The sequence below is a fragment of the Leptinotarsa decemlineata genome, unplaced genomic scaffold, assembly GCF_025532065.1.
Source record: "Leptinotarsa decemlineata unplaced genomic scaffold, Ldec_3_MD MMD2_tig00026340_RagTag_RagTag, whole genome shotgun sequence".
Classification (NCBI taxonomy): domain Eukaryota; kingdom Metazoa; phylum Arthropoda; class Insecta; order Coleoptera; family Chrysomelidae; genus Leptinotarsa; species Leptinotarsa decemlineata.
Window position 1 is genome coordinate 4,930,736 of NW_027412694.1, and position 22,534 is coordinate 4,953,269.

General features: G+C 33.4%; 1 protein-coding gene across 1 annotated transcript in view; it reads right to left on the reverse strand.

Moving 5' to 3' along the window:
• LOC111505872 (uncharacterized) overlaps window positions 1-14,403 on the reverse strand; it is a 135,458-nt gene extending 121,055 nt beyond the window's left edge. Inside the window, exons 1-2 of the mRNA XM_074183399.1 lie at window positions 14,323-14,403; window positions 10,759-11,011 (exon numbers count right to left, since the gene is read on the reverse strand). Coding sequence (XP_074039500.1) covers window positions 10,759-11,011; window positions 14,323-14,403 — 334 coding nt within the window. The remainder of the gene's footprint in view (window positions 1-10,758; window positions 11,012-14,322) is intronic.
• Window positions 14,404-22,534: the final 8,131 nt, after the last annotated feature.

Below are 22,534 nucleotides of genomic sequence, written 5' to 3' on the forward strand. Positions count from 1 at the left end.
ATCACCTTTCCTATCCACATTCTATTGCTATCACATATCATTCCTCAGACCTTAATAATCATGAGTTCTATGCCGCTATTGATTGCTGAAGATGGTTCACCACTTGTTGATATCGATCAGACTGATTTTGAAAATATTCCAGTATTACATTTATCGAGTCAAGATTCGATAAATGATTTTGATATTAACGACTTCGTTAACTTTGCAGATGTGCCAGAACCAAATGAGCAAATTATTATTGAAAATCCGATCGTTTCGCAATTATCATCACTCAAACACTCTTCATCTACCCTTCCTCTTGGTGTTGATAAGAAATCTAGAACAATCAAGAGGAAGGTTACTAAGGCATCTTCATCGATTGTCACTGACTTTAAAGAAAAGAAAGAATCCAAAAGTGTTGTGCGACAGAAAAAACCCGCAACGAAAAGTGACAGATCGAAGAGGAAGCCAAAAGGTACTCCTAAAGAAATGAAGAGTGATTTGAAAACTGAACCGCTATCTTCTTTCAGTCCCCTCCATCGGTTTGGGGAAATGAAAAGGAAAGCAAAATGCCGTCTTGTAAAGGCACAGATGACTATTGCTGAACTTGAAAAGAGTGAGCGAGCTATTAATGCTAATAATGAAACTCTTGAAGCATTAGATGCCAAGATTGCATTAGCGAAGGTTGAATTGGCTAGAATGTCTAAAGATGCTGATGAACTCCGTTCAAAAATTGGTAAACATAAGCAATTCCATCAACGTTCGAGAATGCAAGCTCAGGCTGAGCTTGAGGAGTCGACTAAGCTTTATGAGACAGCATTATCAGTGAGAGATAATTGGCAAAAAGAGTTGGATACTGCATTTCAAAGTGACGACGATTAGTTTTGGGAATGATAATGTGTTTTCAATATCGTGAGTTGAAAAATATAAGCGGGAATGGAGTACACAATTAATTTGGTTTGGTATACACAAAACATTGCGAATGGCTGGGGCAATGTTTACCGCTGCAATATTTTTCAGTTCACATACTTACAATTGAAATGAAAACAATAATGAACTTTAATATTACTTTATTCATAAAAGTCACTATTATATACATTTAAACCATATTTGATTCATCAATCCAAGAATTTTGTTCGCTAGGAAAGCCTAACCACTTTACATATACTTTATTTTTTCTTCTCTTCAACACCTTCTCAATCAGATATACGTCAGGATTCTCGGTTCGTAATAACTCTTCTTCGTAAAAACATCCTCTAATCGGCTGTTCATTCATATCTTCAAGATTATAAGTCGTTGGGATGGTTTTATTAATTTTAACAATCTTGAATAGCTCCGTGGTAAAATTCGCAGTGAAAGACTTTTCAAAAATATTTTTGTATTTACTTATACGTACAATATCATTCAATTGGAATTTGGGTTTACTTTGTCTTCCTCCAATTCCATTGATACCCTTGAATTTCAATTTTGTTGTTGAATCAACATTGATGGGTGCCATACCTATTGTACGATGAACTTTATTATTATATCTACTAGTTATAATTGGAAGAATATCAAGCCATTTGTGGTGACCTCTCATCGAAAATTCCTTGTAGAGCCATGCCTTTATTGTACGAATCACTCTTTCTGCTATAGCTGCCTTCTTTGTGCTAAATGTTGAATAATGATTGATATTATATTCTCGCATGAGAGATGAGAAGCTTTTATTGAAAAATTCTTTCCCTTGATCGCTTTGTATGTGTTTGGGGGAGTATTTGGCTTCTTTCAGTACATGTTTCATTGCATTAGTTACTGTACTACCTGTTTTATCTTTAACTGCTACAGTCCACAGATATTTGGAGTAACAATCAATTACTACAAGTATATATCGGTATCCTTCATTACTTTTTGCATAAGGTTGCAGTTCAGCTAAATCTATTTGCCATAGATCTGCAAAACCTTTGATGGTGGTTATTCTTCTACGAAAATTACGTTTTGCAGGTTTATGTAATTCATTAACAACTTGTCGTTTGACATCACTTATTTCATTAGTCATTCTATTTCAATATGATTAAAGAGAAAAGGTGATAATGTTACTGCATTGAATGATGATGTGACAGTGATCATTACATGTGAATATGTTAATATATTATACCTTCTTCACGTAATTCTTCAATTATTGAAATTATTTCATTATCATGTCTGGTATGTCCAGCTGACTTTGAAGGTACCAATAGTCGTAGGCGAGCAACTAACTCTTTCGGTGAATTCCAGTACACATAATTCACAGGTTCAGAATTATATATTTTCTCCATTTTCACTCGTTTGAGTGCTCCACCAATTTTACTTCTACTTCTTATTGGATATTGTCGTGAGTCTAATAGAGGTTTGATAACTTCACGAAATTTTTTAGAATTTGTATTTTTAAAACCATTCTTCAGATGATATTGTTTATATGGAGCATTCGTTATTTTCAATATTTTGGAATATACTTGACGAGTTTCTTCATTATCAACATCTTGTGGATTCTTCAAAAAGATCATATCATACAATTCTGGACTACCTGCGCATTCATATTTTTTCACTTTATTAGCATCCCAAAATGAAATGTTTCCATCTTTGAAATGCACCACTAGACTTCCCATTTTCAGCTTTTGTGTAATAGGATCCATACGTACGCCAAATGTTCCATCATATGCTGGATTTCTAGATTTTACATTATTCAAATGTTTCATCAAAACATCTTCACCACTTTCATTCATATCAGGTGAGGTGTCAGGATCCGAGGAATCGATGTGGGACGATGATGTTGTTTCGAATAGAGTTGTTCTCATATCGTCTTGAAGTGTGCTCGTGTCACTATTCACAGATGATACACTACCAAAAGATTGTTTTCTTCCTATTGAAGTACTCATGGGATAATTTGAAGTAGATTGAACAGTTCCATGATTTGGTGATAACACTGGTGATTTAGAAATAGCGTTTGATGATAAAACATTCAATGGTTTCATTATGGGCTCATACAATCTTTCAAGTGTCGTACGATTTTCAATATTATCATTCTTGATAGAGTTGAATTTCTGCCTGACAGCTTCTGTTGTCTCTACTAGTTGACGTTTCAAATTCATTTCATTGTTTTTATTTTCAGAATCTTTTTTTTGTATTCATAATGCCCTTTTTTGAATTAAAGCTTAATTCGCTGATGAAGTGACCTCTACAATATTCAGTGATCGAATAAGTTCCAAAAACAAGATCATGGGTATATAAAACTATCGAATCCTTTGCGATATCTACCTTCATCTATTTTTCTATCCTTATCAATGACTAGAAATCCATATTGGTCCTCCCAGCATTTAACACACATCAATTGGAATTGTTTGAATGTTACATCGGGTGAAACATGATCTGAATAAATGTGATGTAAATTCGTCTCATCTTGTTTGAACATTATAATGAAATTGGTATTGTCACGCACTAACTGTTTGGGTACCCGTGAATATGTCTGTGCTAGATAAAAACAATCAACATCCTTATGACGTCCCATACAGAAATATGATCTAATAATATCTTGCTTTTCACATATCACATCATCGAAAATGAAAACAGAATTAGGCTTAGCGTAGGAGGGTTCCACTATTTCTGCATTATTGCTGAATGTATAAAAACCTAATCCTTTTATAGGTTCCAAAACACTTCGCAAGTACTGATATTTAGGTTGATTGAGTGATTTCGAATAGAGATACACATTTCTAAATCTCAGTCCTTGTGGATGTGTTAATAGTGATATCATTGCAATCGTCTTTCCACAATTTGAAGGTCCTATAATGAGTCCTCGAACTGATGATGGAAGTAGTGGACCATGTCTGAATACCCTTTGTCCATTCAATCCACACCCAAATTTCTCATCTAGATTATCTACAGCAAACTTTTCTTTCTGTTTTACAATGCGCATCGTGCCGTGGTTGGAGACTATATAAATATTATTAGCTTATTCATTTCAATGTGTACCATCAAACGATACGGACGTATTGAAAGTGATCGTAAAATTGAAAGAGGTTGTGGTTTTGTTAATGATTTAATAAACAAACTTCCTTTCGAATTACATCTACCCGGAGGTTATCAATACTGTGGACCGGGTACAAAATTGAAACAACGTTTAGCTCGTAACGACCCTGGAATCAATAAATAGATACTAAATGCAAAAAATACGATATTCAATATTCTAAGCATTCATCCGATCTTGCAGCAAGACATTTAGCCGACAAAGAACTTGAATACAGCGCTTGGGATAGGGTTAAATCGAAGGACGCGAGTATTGGGGAAAGAGCAGCTGCATTACTTGTCACCAACATTATGAAAGCGAAAAGACATATGGGCATGGGTTGTAGTACCAATAAGAAAAAATGTAAGAGGAAACAAACGAAGAAAAATAAAATTAAAAAAGTTGCATTTGGTGCTGGGATAGTCCATAAAGTGCGAAATGTATTGAAGAAAGCTGGTGGGAATCAATTTGTGACGAATAATAGCAAAAAAGCTATCACTGTGGCATTGCAGGCGGCACGTAAATACCTTAAAGCTGCCGGTGGAAAGAATAAAATCCGCACACCACGCATAATTCCTGTTCCCAAGATCGGTGGACTTTTACCATTGATACCAATTTTTGCTGGACTATCCGCACTAGGAAGTTTGGCGGGAGCCGCTAGTGGTATTACCAAGGCCGTGAATTCGGCAAAAGCCAGCAGAGCGGCTTTAATGGAAGCCAATCGTCACAATAAAACCATGGAGGCTGTAGCATTAGGCAAACGCGGAAGTGGAATATATCTCAAACCATACCGTAAAGGTTTAGGACTATATTTAAAACCATACAAAGCCACAAACAAAACAAAAAACTAATTGAACCCTACCTCAGAGGCCTCTTACTGATCTCGATCTCAGTTATTATGCACAAAAAATGAAAATTCCACATTTTTGTGGTGTTTTTATGCGTGATAGATTACCATCTTCAGGTCCAAAACAAAACGAGACAGCTATTGTTAATTTAGATGGAATAAGTGGACCAGGAACACATTGGGTGGCATATAAAAAATGTGGGAAAGAAGTCACATATTTCGATAGTTTTGGAGATCTACCCCCACCATTGGAATTGACTCGATTCTTTCGAAAATGTTCGAATGTAAAAATCAAATATAACTATGATCGACAACAGAAATTTAATACAGTTATCTGTGGTCACTTGTGCTTGCAGTTTCTCTCTAAATAATTTTCCAAATAAAAATGAATTCAACACCAAAACTGGATCGGGAGGCTATCAAGGGAATGGGGTTTTCACTTAGAATGTTTTCAAAATATGGTACCTTGAGAAAAATGGATAAAGTGATGCTTGCAAATATGCCTAAGGAAGTGATACTTGCATGTGTTGCACATGAGATTGCATATGTTTGGGAAAAGTTGCCTAAGCATCTGCAAGATGACATCGATATAATGAAACATAGATACTGTTATGAGCACCACCACCACGATCAAAATTCAGAATCGGATGTTAATGACGGTCCTATACCTCGGAAATCTATGTGTTGTATTTGTAATATAGAGGATGTGAATATTGGTATCAATAAAAATGATACTTATTACAATACAACACCTTCCAAAAAGTGTAAATTGTCTCAAATGTGCTGTTGCTGTGTACAATAATAAACTGAAATGTGTTTCAAAATATTCATCAGTCATGTCACGAAAGTTCGAGCTACAAGCTGTCGGGACAAGTGTCTTGAGTGCGGATTTTTTTCCACCAATTGAATTGGATAGGAACAGTAGTTATGGATTAGGACTTTTGGGATTCTATGGATGCAATACAATCAATAATATAACTGAAGCTAATAACTTAGTTAGTTTTAGAATCAGTAATGACAACTCATCGATACCCCAAAATTTGACAATTGAAATTCCATGTGGTGCTTATGAAATAGAAGAGATCAATGCCGTCATACAGAAACATATCATGTTCAGATTGTTTCATGATGAAAAATCAAATGATGTCGTTGCAGATGATATTTTCTATCTACACGCCAATAATAATACATTCAAATGTGAAATGCGATCCAAATATGAAATTGATCTGGCACATCCAAATTCAATAGCAGAAATGATGGGGTTCGCTCATGAAATATTTCCACCAAATCAGATACATGAATCATCATTACCAATAAACATTACAACTGTGAGACTTATCCGCTTAGATTGCAATATAATATCTGGTTCATATATAAATGGTGAAGAATCCCACATTCTTTTCTCATTCGATATTGATGTTGAACCTGGCTACAATCTTACTAAAGAACCACACAGTATTATATATATGCCTGTCAGTCCAGAAGGTCGTCAATTGATTCACAACATTACAGTGCGCATTTTGGATGAAAAAAATAACCTTATCGATTTTGGAAGTGAAGAAGAGATTTTCATTATTTTGGAATTGAAGAAAATCGAATAACTGTTGTTATGGGTTTCATTTATAATAGACAAAATCGCATTGAACAATCCCAAACGAGTTGCACTATCAAAAAGAAAGGTGTGCATAAAAAAAAGCTCATTCCACAAGTGTATGCTAAACAGTTAGCACATAACGCTCTGTCTGTGAGTGATCTTAAATTTTTGAAATCGATTGGATTGAAAGTGAGAAAATAACAATGGTGCTCGAAACAAACAATGAAAAGTTGAATATATTCAATGAACCAGTGCTCGATCATTCTCTCATAAGTTTACATGAGCACACATATAAGCCCTATGGATCACCGCTATTCAGGAATTCGGATGAAATCAGAATTGCAATCAATAATCAAGATGTTATACTAGATATTGCCGAGAGCTTCATTTACATAGAAGGTAAATTCACCCCTAAAGATGTAGCGAAAACATGCTATCTCTCGAATAATGCAATTGCATTTCTCTTTGGCGAAATTCGTTATGAAATGGGTGGTGAACAAGTGGCTGTTGTTAGAAAACCTGGGATAACATCTACAATGAAAACCATGATATCATTTGGACAATCTCATGCTAACACATTATTGACATCTGGTTGGGGACTTTCACAATTGAAGCAAGATATCTTGGATACAAACAGTCATGTTTTTAGTGGAAAACTACCACTGAAATATTTGATGGGTTTTGCTGAAGATTACAACAAAAGTATCTTGAATGCCAAACAGGAATTGATTTTGATTATCGCTCGATCATTCAATTCTGAAGTTTATCCATATGAGCGTTGGAATTTGAATTTCGATAAAAAACTTGATGCTCCTGCTTATTATGCTTTTGAGAGTTTCCAGCGAAGTTATTATGATAAAGATATGAGTGAACCTCTGATGGACATTGGACAATTCAGAGAGAATCCACTATTCGTCATCGATTGTTCTCATCAACCGAATGCAACAAAATCATCAACTATTGATATAAAGATTGAGTTTGAGACGAGGAAGACCAAGTTTCCAGACAACACTAAAGTATATGCATTAATTTTGCATGATTTAGTTTCAACATACAATGCATTGGATGGTTCAGTTCATAGCAGATATTGACACTTTTTTTTCACTCTATCATGTACTGTTTTATGATCTTTTTTTTTTATTTGTAACTGACTTATATCATGTATTGTATTTTATATCATATTTATTGTTTTGTAATCATTTTCTATTGTATTTCATGAGATTTAAATAAATAAAACATGAAAATAATACAAAGTTCTTTATTTGACATTATTTATGATTTACAGGAACATACAGACTATCTAAAATAACTTCTTCCTCATAATCATCATTTTCGCGACCATCTTCAATTTCCTGTCGATTTTCATCATTCAATTCAAAGTGATGAATAATCCATTCTGGCAAGTATGGTTGGAGGCTATACAGGAATCTTCTTAGGTTCAGTTCAATCATAACCTCACAAAGTTGCCACAATTCCAATTCATTATCCAAAAATTTGTTACAAACTTCTGCACCACTCCAATAGTTCTCAGCATCACGAAGGCATAATTCGATTTGTTTTTCATCATAGCATATCTCATATCACTCATATCATAATTGCTTGCATGTTCGACTCCATCACCCAACACCTTCAATTTAGACGACAAATGTTGAACCGATGATTTGAGATCTACAACATCGACCCAATCTTGACTTGCGTACTGCATCCACATCTTTAAATGGTGGAACTGAAATCGAATAAAAAAAACAATAAGCAACCTCCAATTTTTCAGTGATGTAATACTTACATTCCCATTTTACTTGTAGTTACAAAGTGAGTGTATTCAACTAAGTTAGTAATGTTTATATTTCCATATAATTATTATCATCTAATATATGAATATTATAAAACAATAAGAAATTCATTATAATTACTATTATTATTCAATCATATTGAATTTGACTAGAGTTAGCGTTTTCACACCAAAAAACTTTGTAAGCGATGACCTAAAGAAATTCACTATAAATTATTACTATTATTATTCAATCATATTGAATTTGACTAGAGATCGCGTTTTCATGCCAGCAAAACTTTGTTGGCTCTGTCCTAAATATATCATCGTATATTTACCACCTGATGAGTTGATACAAGATATATCGTCATCACTGAATTGCAACGAAATACGTTTTGGTAGCCATGTTTTAAATAATTTATCATTGCTCACATCTTGCAAAGTTAATAAAATTGATTTACCAAATCGTGTAGAATAAGTTGACATATTTTTAATTATGTACACTTCATCAATTGGCAATGATGATAAGGCCTTTTGCTCTAGTATTTCAACCTCCTGTACAATCAAATTATTAATTTTATTTAAGTCTACTTTTGAAACGGACATGATGAAAATATATATGAAAATATAAACAATTTCCAACAGACAAATACACTCACCGTCTTCCTTCTATTATGAACTGAATAACACTCTACCAATTGCTAACTGCTGCAGATATATTCGTCTACTGATTTCATAGTGTGCCAGGCATTTCTTTTATATTAAACAGTGCGAGTCACCCCCACCATGAAACCGTGAAAGGTTCACATTGCTAGTTGCTATCCACTAGAGATGCCTGACGTCACAGTCAAGCCCATCTCCCAACTTGATGCGATAACAGTTGCCGGTACGAGCAAGCAATGGTCGTTGCGGTCTCGGAGAGGGTAGACGTTAGGCAGACGGTCCTCGGCTGCCGTTGTGTCACCATCGATAGCGGGGCTAGAGCGATGCGTTACGTCACAACCTTCATCGCTTCGGGAGAGGTGAGGGCAGACCGATGAATACGCATTACTCTGCCACACGTCGTAGAGTGAACATGTCGCTCTCTAGCCGTTGAACGGTTATTGCTGTGACGTCACTCCACTACTAACTTGGTGCCCTCACACCGATGGAGCATTCATTACTTGGAGGATCTTCGAAGTATGCAGACGTATGTTTGTACATAGACAAACAAGCACATGATGAAACCCTGTACCGTGCATTCTCTTACACACACACACACACAAACACACACAAAATCTCATATGAAAAAAAAATCTGAACGATCCATGCACCAGACACTTCAAGGTCACAACGCCTTGACTTCACTGCACAACAAAAAAAGCAAATAACACGTCATATTGGTGGGGGGAGGATTAGAACCGGAAAAAAATTTCTGAACGATCCATACACCACACCTTCAAGGTCACATCACCTTGACTTCACCAAACAACAACCAATAAAAAAAGCAATTAATACGTCATAGTGGTGGGGGGAGGCCGAGAATCAGCTGTAAACAACTACTTATAGATTTCTATAAAAATGAAGATAGTATTTCTCACGTATTGTTTGGATGAATATTATCTGTCGCGATGTTTTGGCTAAGAAGCTTCGTCCATCGATTATAAAGACTGAATTTCGAAGGAGTTTTGAGCTAGTGATTTGGGTGTATATAAACATTATGCTCTACTTAAATCGTCGAATTTTAATCATCAATAACCTTTTCCTATTTTTAGCAAGAACAAAATTGAAGCACTAGGTTACGTAGATCTTCGTTTAAAACGAACCACTTTTCTTAATTTTTTTCCAATGACACGACGTTATTAGGTATATAGTTATTGGGACGCTAGTCAAATAAAACTGATAAATTTATACTTCATTACATGACCTCTAAAATCAATGTCAGATGGTTCTTCTTTAATGCTGCATTTTATTATTGGTAACAGCAATATATATATATATATATAAGCGGAAGCAATTTGATTTTATAACAGTTATTTTATTGTTTTGAGATTGTAGTAAATATACCATACTATAAAATAGTTGGTGAATCATCATTGAAGTGACAATATGGTAATGAAAACAAATTGCGTTTGAAAGCATTCCAATAAAATAATTTTATTGAAGCTACAGGAAGCAGTTATAAAATAAATAAATAGTTTTATAAATTGTTTTGTAGCAGTTTATAAAACTGCTACAAAACAATTCAATTTTATAGGAAAATATGTTTATAAGTTAATTGTAAAAACGAATCTGTGATAATTTTGTGACTATTTTATAACGGATTTTAATTTTATTTTATAAACGTTTCTATGACAAATTTATGAAACACTTTTATTACTTACAACTGTATTATGTTCACGGCTTGTCTGATATAATCAATTAGCAGTTTGGAAGTAATTATAAAATACCAACAAAATAAAACTGTTGCAGCACCATGAAATTATAAAATAATTTAGCTGCTTGGGTATGGACCTGAGTAGTTTCATGAAATGATTGCAATGAACATGTGTCAAATTTTAACTTACCAGTGTGTACATTTGTTTCAAAAATGTCCTGATGTCTTTTAGAGTTTGGTCCATACGAATGAGCGTTATAAACTGGATATATCTTCTGAGTTTTCTGTGTTTGCGTGACAATATACCGCGCTTCTGCGTCTGGTTTATTATGTACATTTACTTTACTATAATTTTGATGGGTGAGAAGAGGCTTTTTCCAGTTCGTTGTTTTAATTCCAGACGTGTACAGTGGTTTTGATTGCTGTTGTTCTGGTATAAGAATCTGAAACAACGATTTTTATACAACTTTCAATGTCTCAATAGTTAAAATCACAAATGACAAAATACATTATCAGGGCCGGATTTGAAAGTCTGGAGATACTAGTGCAAATAAGGAATGGAGGCCCCTTATTATTAATTATCTTCGAAATAAAAGAAATAATGCTGGATTAAAAGAAAATTTATAATAAATGGAAACTTTCAATCAGGGCTTTCTGACACATCGACAATATCATTATGTTTGTGCAAGTATTCTTGGAAAAAATGCAAAAAAATATTTGTGAGGAAAAATGTAAAAGTTTCTGACCTATCAGAGTTTAAATATTTTTTATCTTTATTGTGGTATCTACAATCGTCTTCGGGTGATGCCCGAAGACGATTGTAAATACCAACAATCGAAACGTCGTGAACTAACGTGACTTAGAATCTCTACACTTTTTCATTATTTTCTTTTTTCATTCCTTTAATTTTTATTCATTCAATTATTATATTTTTACTTGTAGGTTATTTCACTATCATTTCATTTCAGGTTTATTGTTTGCTTAATATAATTGTTATCTTCAGCTATTCTTTTTTAATTATTCCTTTTTACTTGTTTCAGGGTTTTCAAATCATTTTATATAGTAGACAATGGAAGTCCGAACTAGTAAATTCAGATGATGTTATGATTCGGTCCGATCTTTTAGTGTTTTGATTTCAGGTACTTCCTTACTTGAAGAATATGACCTTGATAAACCCTTTGGTCTCAATCAGTGTTGTTATTAGTGAATCATAGGTACTAAGCGTATGAATTAAAATGGGTACTTCAGTTTTCTTTCCAGTAAACGAATGAGTAGATGTACTTTTTCCGTTAACAAATAGATTATTATTCTTAATGTACAGGCCGTTGTTTCCTGCTGATCTCGAAAACGGTAACTAGAATAATATATTTTCTCTTTTCAGATCGAGAATATTAGTGTTTATTTTTGATATATCCGCCGAAAACTAGAATTGCCAAACTTCGTGTTTTGACTCTACAGCCCCATTTCGAACAGCATATAAAAGGTAAAAAAACAGTTTGCAATGTGACGTTTCGTTCATTAGATTTCATTTTTAACTTCATTTTTTCGACTACGAATACATAGTTGAATCTGTTATTACAGTGGCTACTAAAATCGATGAAAAAATTAGAGATATGTATTTAAAAAGTAAAGTTGATGATGAAATCTGATGAACAAAATGTCGCAATGCAATCAAATGATGAAGAATATGAAACAGTAGGTATTGGAAGTTTCTCTACCACAACCACTGATATTCTCGATCTGAAAAGAGATCATTCTAATTCAAAAATAAAGCTGTGAAATCACCAAAACTATTTTCAGGAAGAGAAACTGTGCCTGTTGATGGAAACTACAAACTTATGAAAAACTTCAAAAGAATTCATTTTCAGCTGAGAAAAATAAAACAGAAAATCGCTCTCAGTTAAAAATTATGAAATTATTTGCTGGAGAAGATATTGCGTAAGGCAGATAAAGGAGTTTCGACGTGAAAATAAAAATATATATTATCTGGACATGTCTTAACGAAAAATATAACGTTGGAAAGATGGGCAAAACAAAAACATTAGACATTCACGTCAAGCATTTTTAGAACGCTGGTCTGCCGGATTGAAGTCGCCTTCTGGAAAAAAAAGCGGCTGATTATTACCCACTGTTTCAGAATATATGTTTCTATTATTTCCTACATATATAGGTTCTCACTTATGTCCCCTCACGGTTGTCAATATTTCAAATTCAAAGTGTGCAAAAGATTTAAACCTTAAGCAAGCCAACAGAAGAGAAGGGGTTTTTGGTGGTTTTGAATCATCTCTTCATCTCCATAATATATACGATATCCTAATAAGTGACAATTATTTTATCAGTATCGTAACAAAATATGAGATATGTAATTACATACCCAGACTGAGAGATTTGATTATTATAGAATATTTGAAGAAATTGGATTGTTTGATTTTTAGAAATTCAATTAAATAATGTGCCTGTTGCCATAGAAACAAATCTTGGGTGGAGTATAATGGAACACGTCAATAACATGTAAGTAACAATCGTATATTTTTCGGTTTCACTGATTTTTTTCATTACTAATTTGTGAGAATTAGATGTTTTGGGTATAAGGGAGCCCGCAAATATAACACCAAAATATATTATTTATTTTGAAACAGGAAAATATTACACAGAAACAGTTTTGCAGACGTGATAATAGATATCAAGTAAATCTTCCTTGAAAATAATGTAATTTCAAAGTTTCTAACAACAATGAAAAAACTGAAACAAAATTATTGTCCCAACAAAAAAGTTATTCAGACAACGAAAATATGATCGTGCCGTTATTAAAGAAAATAGTATTACTGAAATTGGCCGGAATTGAAAATTTATCCTGGAAAAGATGACGTTTCCAGATTAGCGAAAATAAAAGTGAACATTCTTTAGAAGTTACGACAGAAGACGACAGTGAGAATTTTCATCAAATTGAAAAGATAATGAATGAAGTCAAAAGAAAAGCATGAGCAGAAGATCAGAACAAGAACAGAAAAACAGAAGAGATGGTTATAATAAGGGGCTGAAATATCAGAGCTCCGCATCGTTATGGTTTCGAGTGAAACTGGTTCATAATGAATGGTTTCAAAATTTTCTCTTTTGTTTTTTAAAATGTATATTTCTATTATTACCTCTATATATAAGTTTTCTATTTAGTTGATGTGATATCTGACGATATTTTAAGATTTAAATCAAGTTTGTTCGTGAAAAGAGTTGTCAAATAACAATGGATTTGAAACGGCAGTAAGACTTAATTTGATAATAAAATCATACTTGTATTTATCCCGCATTGGAAGTGTTAATGATTTTGTTGAGGGCGGTCTATTGATGTTTGAGTCAAAGCATTCTGGCGATTACCATGAAAATATGGAACGCGATGTCTTAGAAAATTATTTTGAGCATTTGTTAGACCCCATTTCACCTAATTATGTGATTGTGTTTTATAATGAAGTTATTTAGAGTTCACTGGAAATAAACAACTTTTGTCAAATTTTGGTTCCAAAAAAATCAAATTTTTTCATTCTTTGAGTAGGTAAATAATTCATAAAACTTACCGCAGTGCATCCGTCGTAATTTAAAATGAAAAAAATGGTCAACAGGAAAACCAAAACAGCAATTTATACATTTCAACTATATACAAGTCAAAACATAATTATTGATTTGGAACTGATGTATGATTTACAATTCTCTACAATAATATCTTATCGAGTTAAGCAGAAGAGGGCGAGAATTAATTGACCCTGGTAAGATTAGAATCGGTATCGTAAACCAATTTAACAGTTCTGTATTCAGGAATATTTGGATTGCGTCTATATTTCATATCGCATAATTTATATAAATCAATTCCCGAAATAATTATTATTATTCATTTCATTTCATTCTACAAACTCTCGTAAACTGAGAAACAGTCGAACTCTCTGCTAGTTGCACTCAGTTATTCATAAAAGCATTTTGGTAAGGACAAGAAGTATTTATCAAATACTGTTCAATTTTCAGAAAATATTCCAGTTCAAATAATAGTTTGATCCACTATTCAACAACGCGTCATTTTATAAAACGATATTTTGTATTATGTTTCTATTTACATAAAGCTCAATTCACATTTGTTTTCTGAATTTTGGAAATTTGTGTTAATATGTATTACTACATTGGTGGTTAAAACACCAATTTTCCGTAAGTAACACCTAATGCCTTGTTACATTCAGTTTTTATATCTGCTCTGCTGTTTCGCTTATTCAATTCTAGCAAAAACATGGTCTTCGAGGCGGATTATAAAAGTTTTCCTAACTTTTACGTATTTTCATTCGCAAATCGTCAACATAAAAATTGTAGTTGTTGAAGACCTGTTGCTTTTTCTCCAAGCTCTGTCGTTTCTCTTCAAAGAAGTAGTGTAATTCGAAGTTTGTGCTAATGCAATTATTGTTGTCTCATACAATTTGCAGTAGATTAATAATTGAAAATTCATTTCCCACTCTTGAACAAAAATAGGTGCCTACTCTCTAATTGACGCAAGTTTCGATTTCAAAACGGTTTTACAATTATAGTAATTGTACTGATAGATGACTATTTTCTTCAATGCTTGTTTCACGAAAGATAGCTTTTCTCACCTCCAAAAAAATTCCACAGCTTCGAATTTCATCATAACAATGAAACATCATCCTAAAATCATCCTGATTTCAGAAAAGCATAAATATTTGAAAGAATGCCATTATATGCAATAAGTTTTTCTTAGTGAATTCGTCAATCTGACCACAAATAAACTAGACAAATTCTCAATCAGTTCATTATAAATCATCTTCGTCTATATTTCTTAACTTCAAGAATAATAAGTTCTTCAATATAGCCATACTGTATTCTTAATAATGACAGATGTCCAGTAAGTTGTGTTTTGTTCATTTACATTGACTTTGGTGTAGGCATATGTATTTTTAAAATATTTAACTTTGTGAACCAAACCATTTATTTTTTTCGGGAATTTCTCCTTTTCATCATATGTATATTGATTCAGACTGCAGAAGAAAATTATTTTGGAGTCTTCAGATGGTTCAAAGTAGTGTGGCATATCAATGTTTCGTTTTTTAAAGGATTACCCTATAATCGTTACACTTTTGAATAGGTCAGGAAAAAATAATATGATTTCAAATAAGGTACTATGTACCTTATAACCTAACTGTAACCGTTCTTGAGTTATTGATTTTTTTTATGAAAATGCTACGTACAAAATTGGAAACTAAATAACATCGAAATGTATAGAAATCATCCCATATGCGAATTCTGACCAGGCATAAAAGAGGTTTTGGGCCATCGATTTCGATAATATCCTTCCTAAATATTATACAAAGATAATTTTGTCTTAGAGCACCCTGGATTATTTTGTTTGAACGATATAATACTCAATTATATTTCATTTTGGAGTTACCTGTACCTAAGTTAAATAGTTTGTTAGATGGCTTTTTCAAATGGTAGTTTTTATTTCTCACATTTGAATCAATACTTATATCGAAACATTTATTTGATTTACTCACAGAATTCTCATTGACAGTTGTTATGCTTCACTTCATCGAAAATATCTAGTCCACTCTTGTTTATATATCTATGAGTCCACTAATAAAATGAAGTTATCATCTACATTTATGTTCTGACAGTAGTTCATTAAACAGACTATATAATTCTTTTTGATACATTGCTGGATGTAGCCGTTATTAACGTGGTAGGGGATCATGAAAAATGAGAAATGAAAATTTCTGCTTTTACCACTTTTACTTTCGTAACTAAAGTTATTGAAGTTTCGTCCTATAAGGACATTTTCAAACTAATGGTACATTAAACTAAAAATGAATGATAATAACCCTTATATAACAACCACTGTAGGTAATAACTACCTACTTGGGTACTTAAGTTAATTGAATACTGAATTTTGTTTACCTGTGACAATGTGGGTACGCTAATTGGAAAACCGGTGAGTGAACTAGATCGATTTAATCATTCAGCAGGTTACACCCACAATGCCTATGCAACCACAAGTCCCGAATCTAACGATACGTAAATTTTGTACTATGCAAACAAGAGTTGAAAACTCATTATTTGGAATACTTGCGGGTGTACCTGCTAAATGATCAAATCGATTAAGGTTTCTCACCGGTTTTCAAATTAGCGAACCTACCCACATTGTCACAGGTAAACAAAATTCAGGTACTCAGTTAAGTCATATAGGTACCTAGGTATGTTATTATCTACAGTGCTGTGACGTTTTGAAAATTTTTGAAAAAAAATAGAATAGAAGTTTGAAAAATATTAAAAAATACATTTTTTCAAATGTTCATTTTCAGAAAATCTGAGCTTCGAAAAAAATAAATATGGAAGGTAGTAGTAAAATAAGAAATGGTAAGATTGCCTCTCCTGATCAGCAGAATTTTTCGTTTCTATAAAAAAAATACTTTTGTTTAGTTTGGGTTTCCAATAAAAAAAATTGATGTATTTTATTTATATGAGCAAAGTATAATTTGAGCTTCAAAAAAATATTGAAATTTGTAAAGGCCTGTTCAACTCTCCAGTTTGGCATCTGTTCATTGATATCAATTCGACATTATCATTTCGCAACCCCCCTATCACACAATACCTTGCAGAAGGAACACTCAGCACGAAACAGGAACCATGGACTTTTTGAGAAATTCTAGGTGATAACTGTAAACCAAAAAATTTTGTTGGTGGTTAGTGAACTTGAATAGGGTAAAATTGACCTAGTTTGATTGACATTGTTGAAATGTAGCTTACAACCTGCCAAGGTAATATCATAATAATTTTCGACTGCAATCAAAATATATAACTGATAAGTTGTAAATAATTTGAATTTACCGCCAAAAATGACAACCCGTCGAACTCAGAATGCAGGTCACAGGAATGGACAATTCCAGTACCCTATTCAGTGTTGCCACTATATAAAATTTTCGGATTTAATCGACTGACATTTTCTAGGCCTTTTTTGGAATAATTCAAAGTCGGAACATATAGAATTTTCAATTTTATAGATTCCTGTATGTTCCCGGATATATGAATCGGATAATTGCAGTTGATATGGGCAAAAATAAAAATCCTAGGAATTTTAAGTTTGTACGTTGTTTAATAGTGGTGATCCTGTCATTTTACCGTCACATGTCATATAACATATGAAATTTTATTGTTGTATTCACGTATTGTTTATTGTATTCAGTAGAACAGGATCGTTCTGATAGAAAAAGTCTAACCATCTTTGGAGTTCTGCAACTGAATGGTCTTCAATCAATAAATTGTCTTTCAATAGGGCACCTGGGAATATCCTCTGGTAATGATAATGGTATGAAAAAAGATATCATACAACACCTACACAATACACTATCAAAACGTAACTACTCGGAAAAACAAATTGAATACTGAAATGCTATGTTTGTGATAACAAGTAAACATATATAGGTGACAGGTTCGAACAATTCAACAACCTAAAAAGTAAAGTTCCCTAGGATTCTTTATTTTTGTCCATATCAACTTCAATACTTCAATTCATATATCCGGGAACATCGGGAATCTATAAAATTACAAATTCTATCTCTTCCGACTTTGAATTAAAAGGCCTAGAAAATGTCAGTCGATTTAGACCGAAAATTTTATAGTGGCAACACTGAATAGGAGTACTGGAATCGTCCATTGCCCGCTCAACATCACGAGAGGCTGTCAGATGAGTGTCCCTCCTCTACAGCAAACTCATCTTCAGTTCAGACAGGTTGGAGCCTAGCTTCCTTACCCTTTTTGCTGATTTTTGTCAGAGAGACAAATGGGTTCATGACTAAGGAGATGGCGGTATGAAAGTCCTCAGATCAGTGCCGTAGCGCAAAATTTCCCAACTTTCGAAAAAATAAAAAGCCAAGAGATTTGTTAATACTGTATATATATTATTTTCTTACTTAGCTATCCAAAGATTGGCTGAATGCTTATGCCGTTAGGGTATGCACAAACAGAAATAAATTTTGGTAAATATAAAAATAATAATGGGAATAATTTACTTTGGATCAAGGTTCTTGTTCTTCCACCATAAACCACCATGTATAGGAATATTCAATACAAATGAAAGGAAACAAACTTAAATAATATTGTGCTTATTGTTTTCTATTATTATTTTTTCTATCTTCACGGCCCGATATTTCCCAACTTTTCCAAGACGGAAAAACAGCGAAAAGTTGAGAATTTTGTAAAATTGTCACATCAAAATTTGTGGACTGTTCAGGACTGTTCTCTTACTCGGGAGAAATAGAACTTTTTTGAAGTTTTCAAACAAACTCAGAATTTCAAAGTATGGGATCTCCAAATTATGCATGTTGGGAAATTCCAAAATTCTTCTGGTTCTTTCCTTTTCTTATCACCTCTCCCTTTCTTTTTTCTCATTTCTATTTTTTTCATTTTTTTTACTTATTTTTTTTCTATCTCCACTGCCCAAAAATTCCCAACTTTTTCCCAAGTCGAAAAAAAGCAGGGGGGGAGGCTCCCCATCCCCTCATGGTGACGGCCCTGCCTCAGACATCAGTTCTGCCCTTCAAGGGGTACCCCTACCTGGCTGGGGTGGGATGGATGAAAAATTTGTTCGCCCGTTAAAACGGGGATATGAGGGCCTCATTCGACAGAGTGTCGGATATTCTATATCGGGAGGGGGTCGTCTACAACATAATCTATAGCTTCCCCAACTAAAACTCACCGATTCCTCGACTGAATGGACTGCTGAATGGAAGGCAGCCTGCAAATCTTTGCGGATGGCTTCATTCCGCACGAACCACGGAGCATTCACAATCATCCGTATTAGCTTATTTTGTAATTTTTCTAAAATGAAGATGTGGGACGGAGCCGCTTGTACCAGACTCCATGAATCACTCTGTAAGATATTATATGTCCCTATATCCTGAGGCTTATAGGCAACTTTTTGTAATTTCACAGTACGTAAATTGGTGTTCATGACAAGTGGTGTCAATATTCAATATTTTAAAAACTTAATGATTTTGAAATATCTCACATGAATCCTGAAGTTTTTTTTTGGAAATGATGATTTTTTTTTATCCACGAACAACAGTCAAACCATAAAAACAACAAATGAAGGATTCATGTCGGTATGTAGTTCTCTATATATATTAGTGATTTTTGTTATTGAATGTTGCCTAACGTGTTCAGTTGTATGCTATTTATCAGCTGAGCGCTGCTAGGTGATGGCCTTGAGTAAGGAAAGTTGTGTTGTAAAGTAACAAAGAGTCATGTAATATTTTGTGGAAGTTCAAAATGAAATATCCTAAATTCAATGCGTTTTAAACATCAGGAAAAATTTCAACTGAAATTTAGTGAATATCATAGTGGAATCTTGAACTGCCAGTAAATGTGAGCAATGCCATTTTTGAGTTAGAACTTAAAAAGAGGTCAAAAATAACTTCAATTTATATTTAAATAATGTTTTGCGACTAATTGAACTGATAAGATCAACAGATACAATTAATATTTTACCTGGTCCAATAGGAGTATTTTCACAATAAGCTGAAATGTTTGTTACTTTGACCTTTGATCATTTTCACTTCAAGTTTATTGATAATACAAATTACCTATCACTGATGTTTCAGTTTTAATAGCAGCGGTGTTAAGAGAAGACCAGGATGTCGCATTACAGTGATGCTGAAGATTCCACTGACGTCCAAGATATTGAATCTGTATTGTGAGAAAAAGAAAAATATGGGATCCTGAAACTGAATCTTTAAACTTCGGAAATAAAAGAATTGCTGGAGAAGATGTGAACTCCTTGTTGGTAAGTGTCTATTTTTTTATCCAAACATATTTGGAAAATAATTGTGTGACACCTGAAGATGCTATTGTAAAGTTTCAAGTGGAATTCTCACGTTCAGTGTATTTTTTGAATACGTTAAAAATAATTGTATCAATTGCCAATCAGATGCTCCCCTAAAGGCAGCTCCAAGTTCTATTGATTGTGCAAGCTGAAGAAAGACTTGCGCAAGACTCGTGTTCCCAAGCACAAGTCATAATAAGGTACCGAAGTTCATCTAAAGCATCCGTGACACATCCAAAGTCTAGCCACATTTTGCGTTTCTTGATTTCAACAATAGTAAATTCTTCAATATAATAATAATTATGAATGGTCTTTATTTTTATCTTGGTAGAGTTTAACTTATGCTATTCTACCACTCAACTAAGGATGTTGCATACTGTATTCTTGATAAAAGGCAGATGCCCAGTAAGTTCTGATCTGTTCATTCACATTGACTTTGGTAATAAAATGAATTTAATTTGATCTGAAGTGTAATAAAGCATATGCAACTTTAATATTTCACTTAACATGCCTAATAAAATATCTTTAACCCACTTTCTGTAATTGACATATTTATAATATATATATTATATATATATATTATATATATATATATATATGTAAACGGTCATTTGTCAGCCCGTAGAATATACGATGTGAACTCTGGTCAGCCCTCGGAAACGTCGGTCGTCCGGTTTGGGCTCACCAACGTTTCCCACTGTATATAGTGTTTTTTGGACATGTTATCATGTGAAATGACGTTTAGCAAATTTTCGGTTGGGCCGACCATTACACCATATACACATAGCTGATACCACCTACTTTCACAAAACTTCGCCAGGAGGCGTGGCTGTGTAATTGTATACACCTGATGTGAATAGTGTCTTTGTGAGCCCAGGTTTATACGAACACTTTCAATGGATAGCATGTTGGTCAGCCCACAATCGGGCAACGCTGCACTTGCATTTCATGATTCTAACTAGATTGTCGTGGTGCAGAAATTCGATAATAGAAATGGAAAATTTTTGAGAGATGCAGAATTTTATGAAAAAGTTCCTGTTTTGTATGTTTTTTGTACAAGCGTTCGTGTGCGTGCATCACCCTATATCTATACAAGTATTCAGATCAGGAATTGTTTCGCATATAAAGTTTTATCAGAGCTTCGTAACATATTCACTTGTAGAAAAATGCTTGATCTGAACTCATACTTTCCCACATTCGACTACTTACCCGAAATCAGCTTTTTCGGATAACGGTGTCGAGTACGGAAATGTACTGTTTCCGTTCTAGTTAGGATAATAATAATATAATTACTAACAGTGCGTTATTCCATTTAGCTTGTCGAAGCAATTTTAACCTCTGCACTATCTTAGATACAAAAATTTGAATATGTTATAAGTTGAAAATATCAATATAGTGTTCGGAATCACACGTTAAAATGTAAGACCTCGTTAATCTATAGCTAGTACAAGTTTATACTTCTGAGGGTTGTCGTTCGTAGGGGTGCGACAGACATTTTTAAACCGTTTCCTGTTTGTATTTTCAAATGTAGATTTTCAAATTCTAATTATTTGGCATGGATGCGTCAACAGAAATCGCGTTGTGTAAATCAATTTTAGACATTAAGCAGGAAACTTCGGATTTGACTTTGAAATTGTAGATTTGAAAACCTGACTGCACAAAATAATCGAAGTGTGCTGAGTAGAAATGAGTAGATGAAAAATGACATTTTTTTCACAAACGAAAAATCTAAAATGTGATGAATGATCTGGTAATGAATTTATTGAGAATATGAATAGTGAATATCAGAATGTCTACAGTTTCAATAAATTCTATATAAAAATCCGCAGCAGCACTACGGATTTCCGATATATAATTTAGTTCAAAAAATTAGGTAAAAATCGCACTAAGTATGTTTTCTATGACGAAACTAAATTCTGAGTGACTAGCATAAGGTAAGATATAATTTGTGAAACAGATATTAGTAATAAGTTTCAATTCACTTTTTCTTAGCAATAGTTTTTTCGAAAACTCCCTTTCAGTTTTTTGGAGGTATGATGTTGTTAGGTTGAACATAATGAAGTGGAGATTAAACCAATGTTTTTTTATTATGTTGTGGAATTGG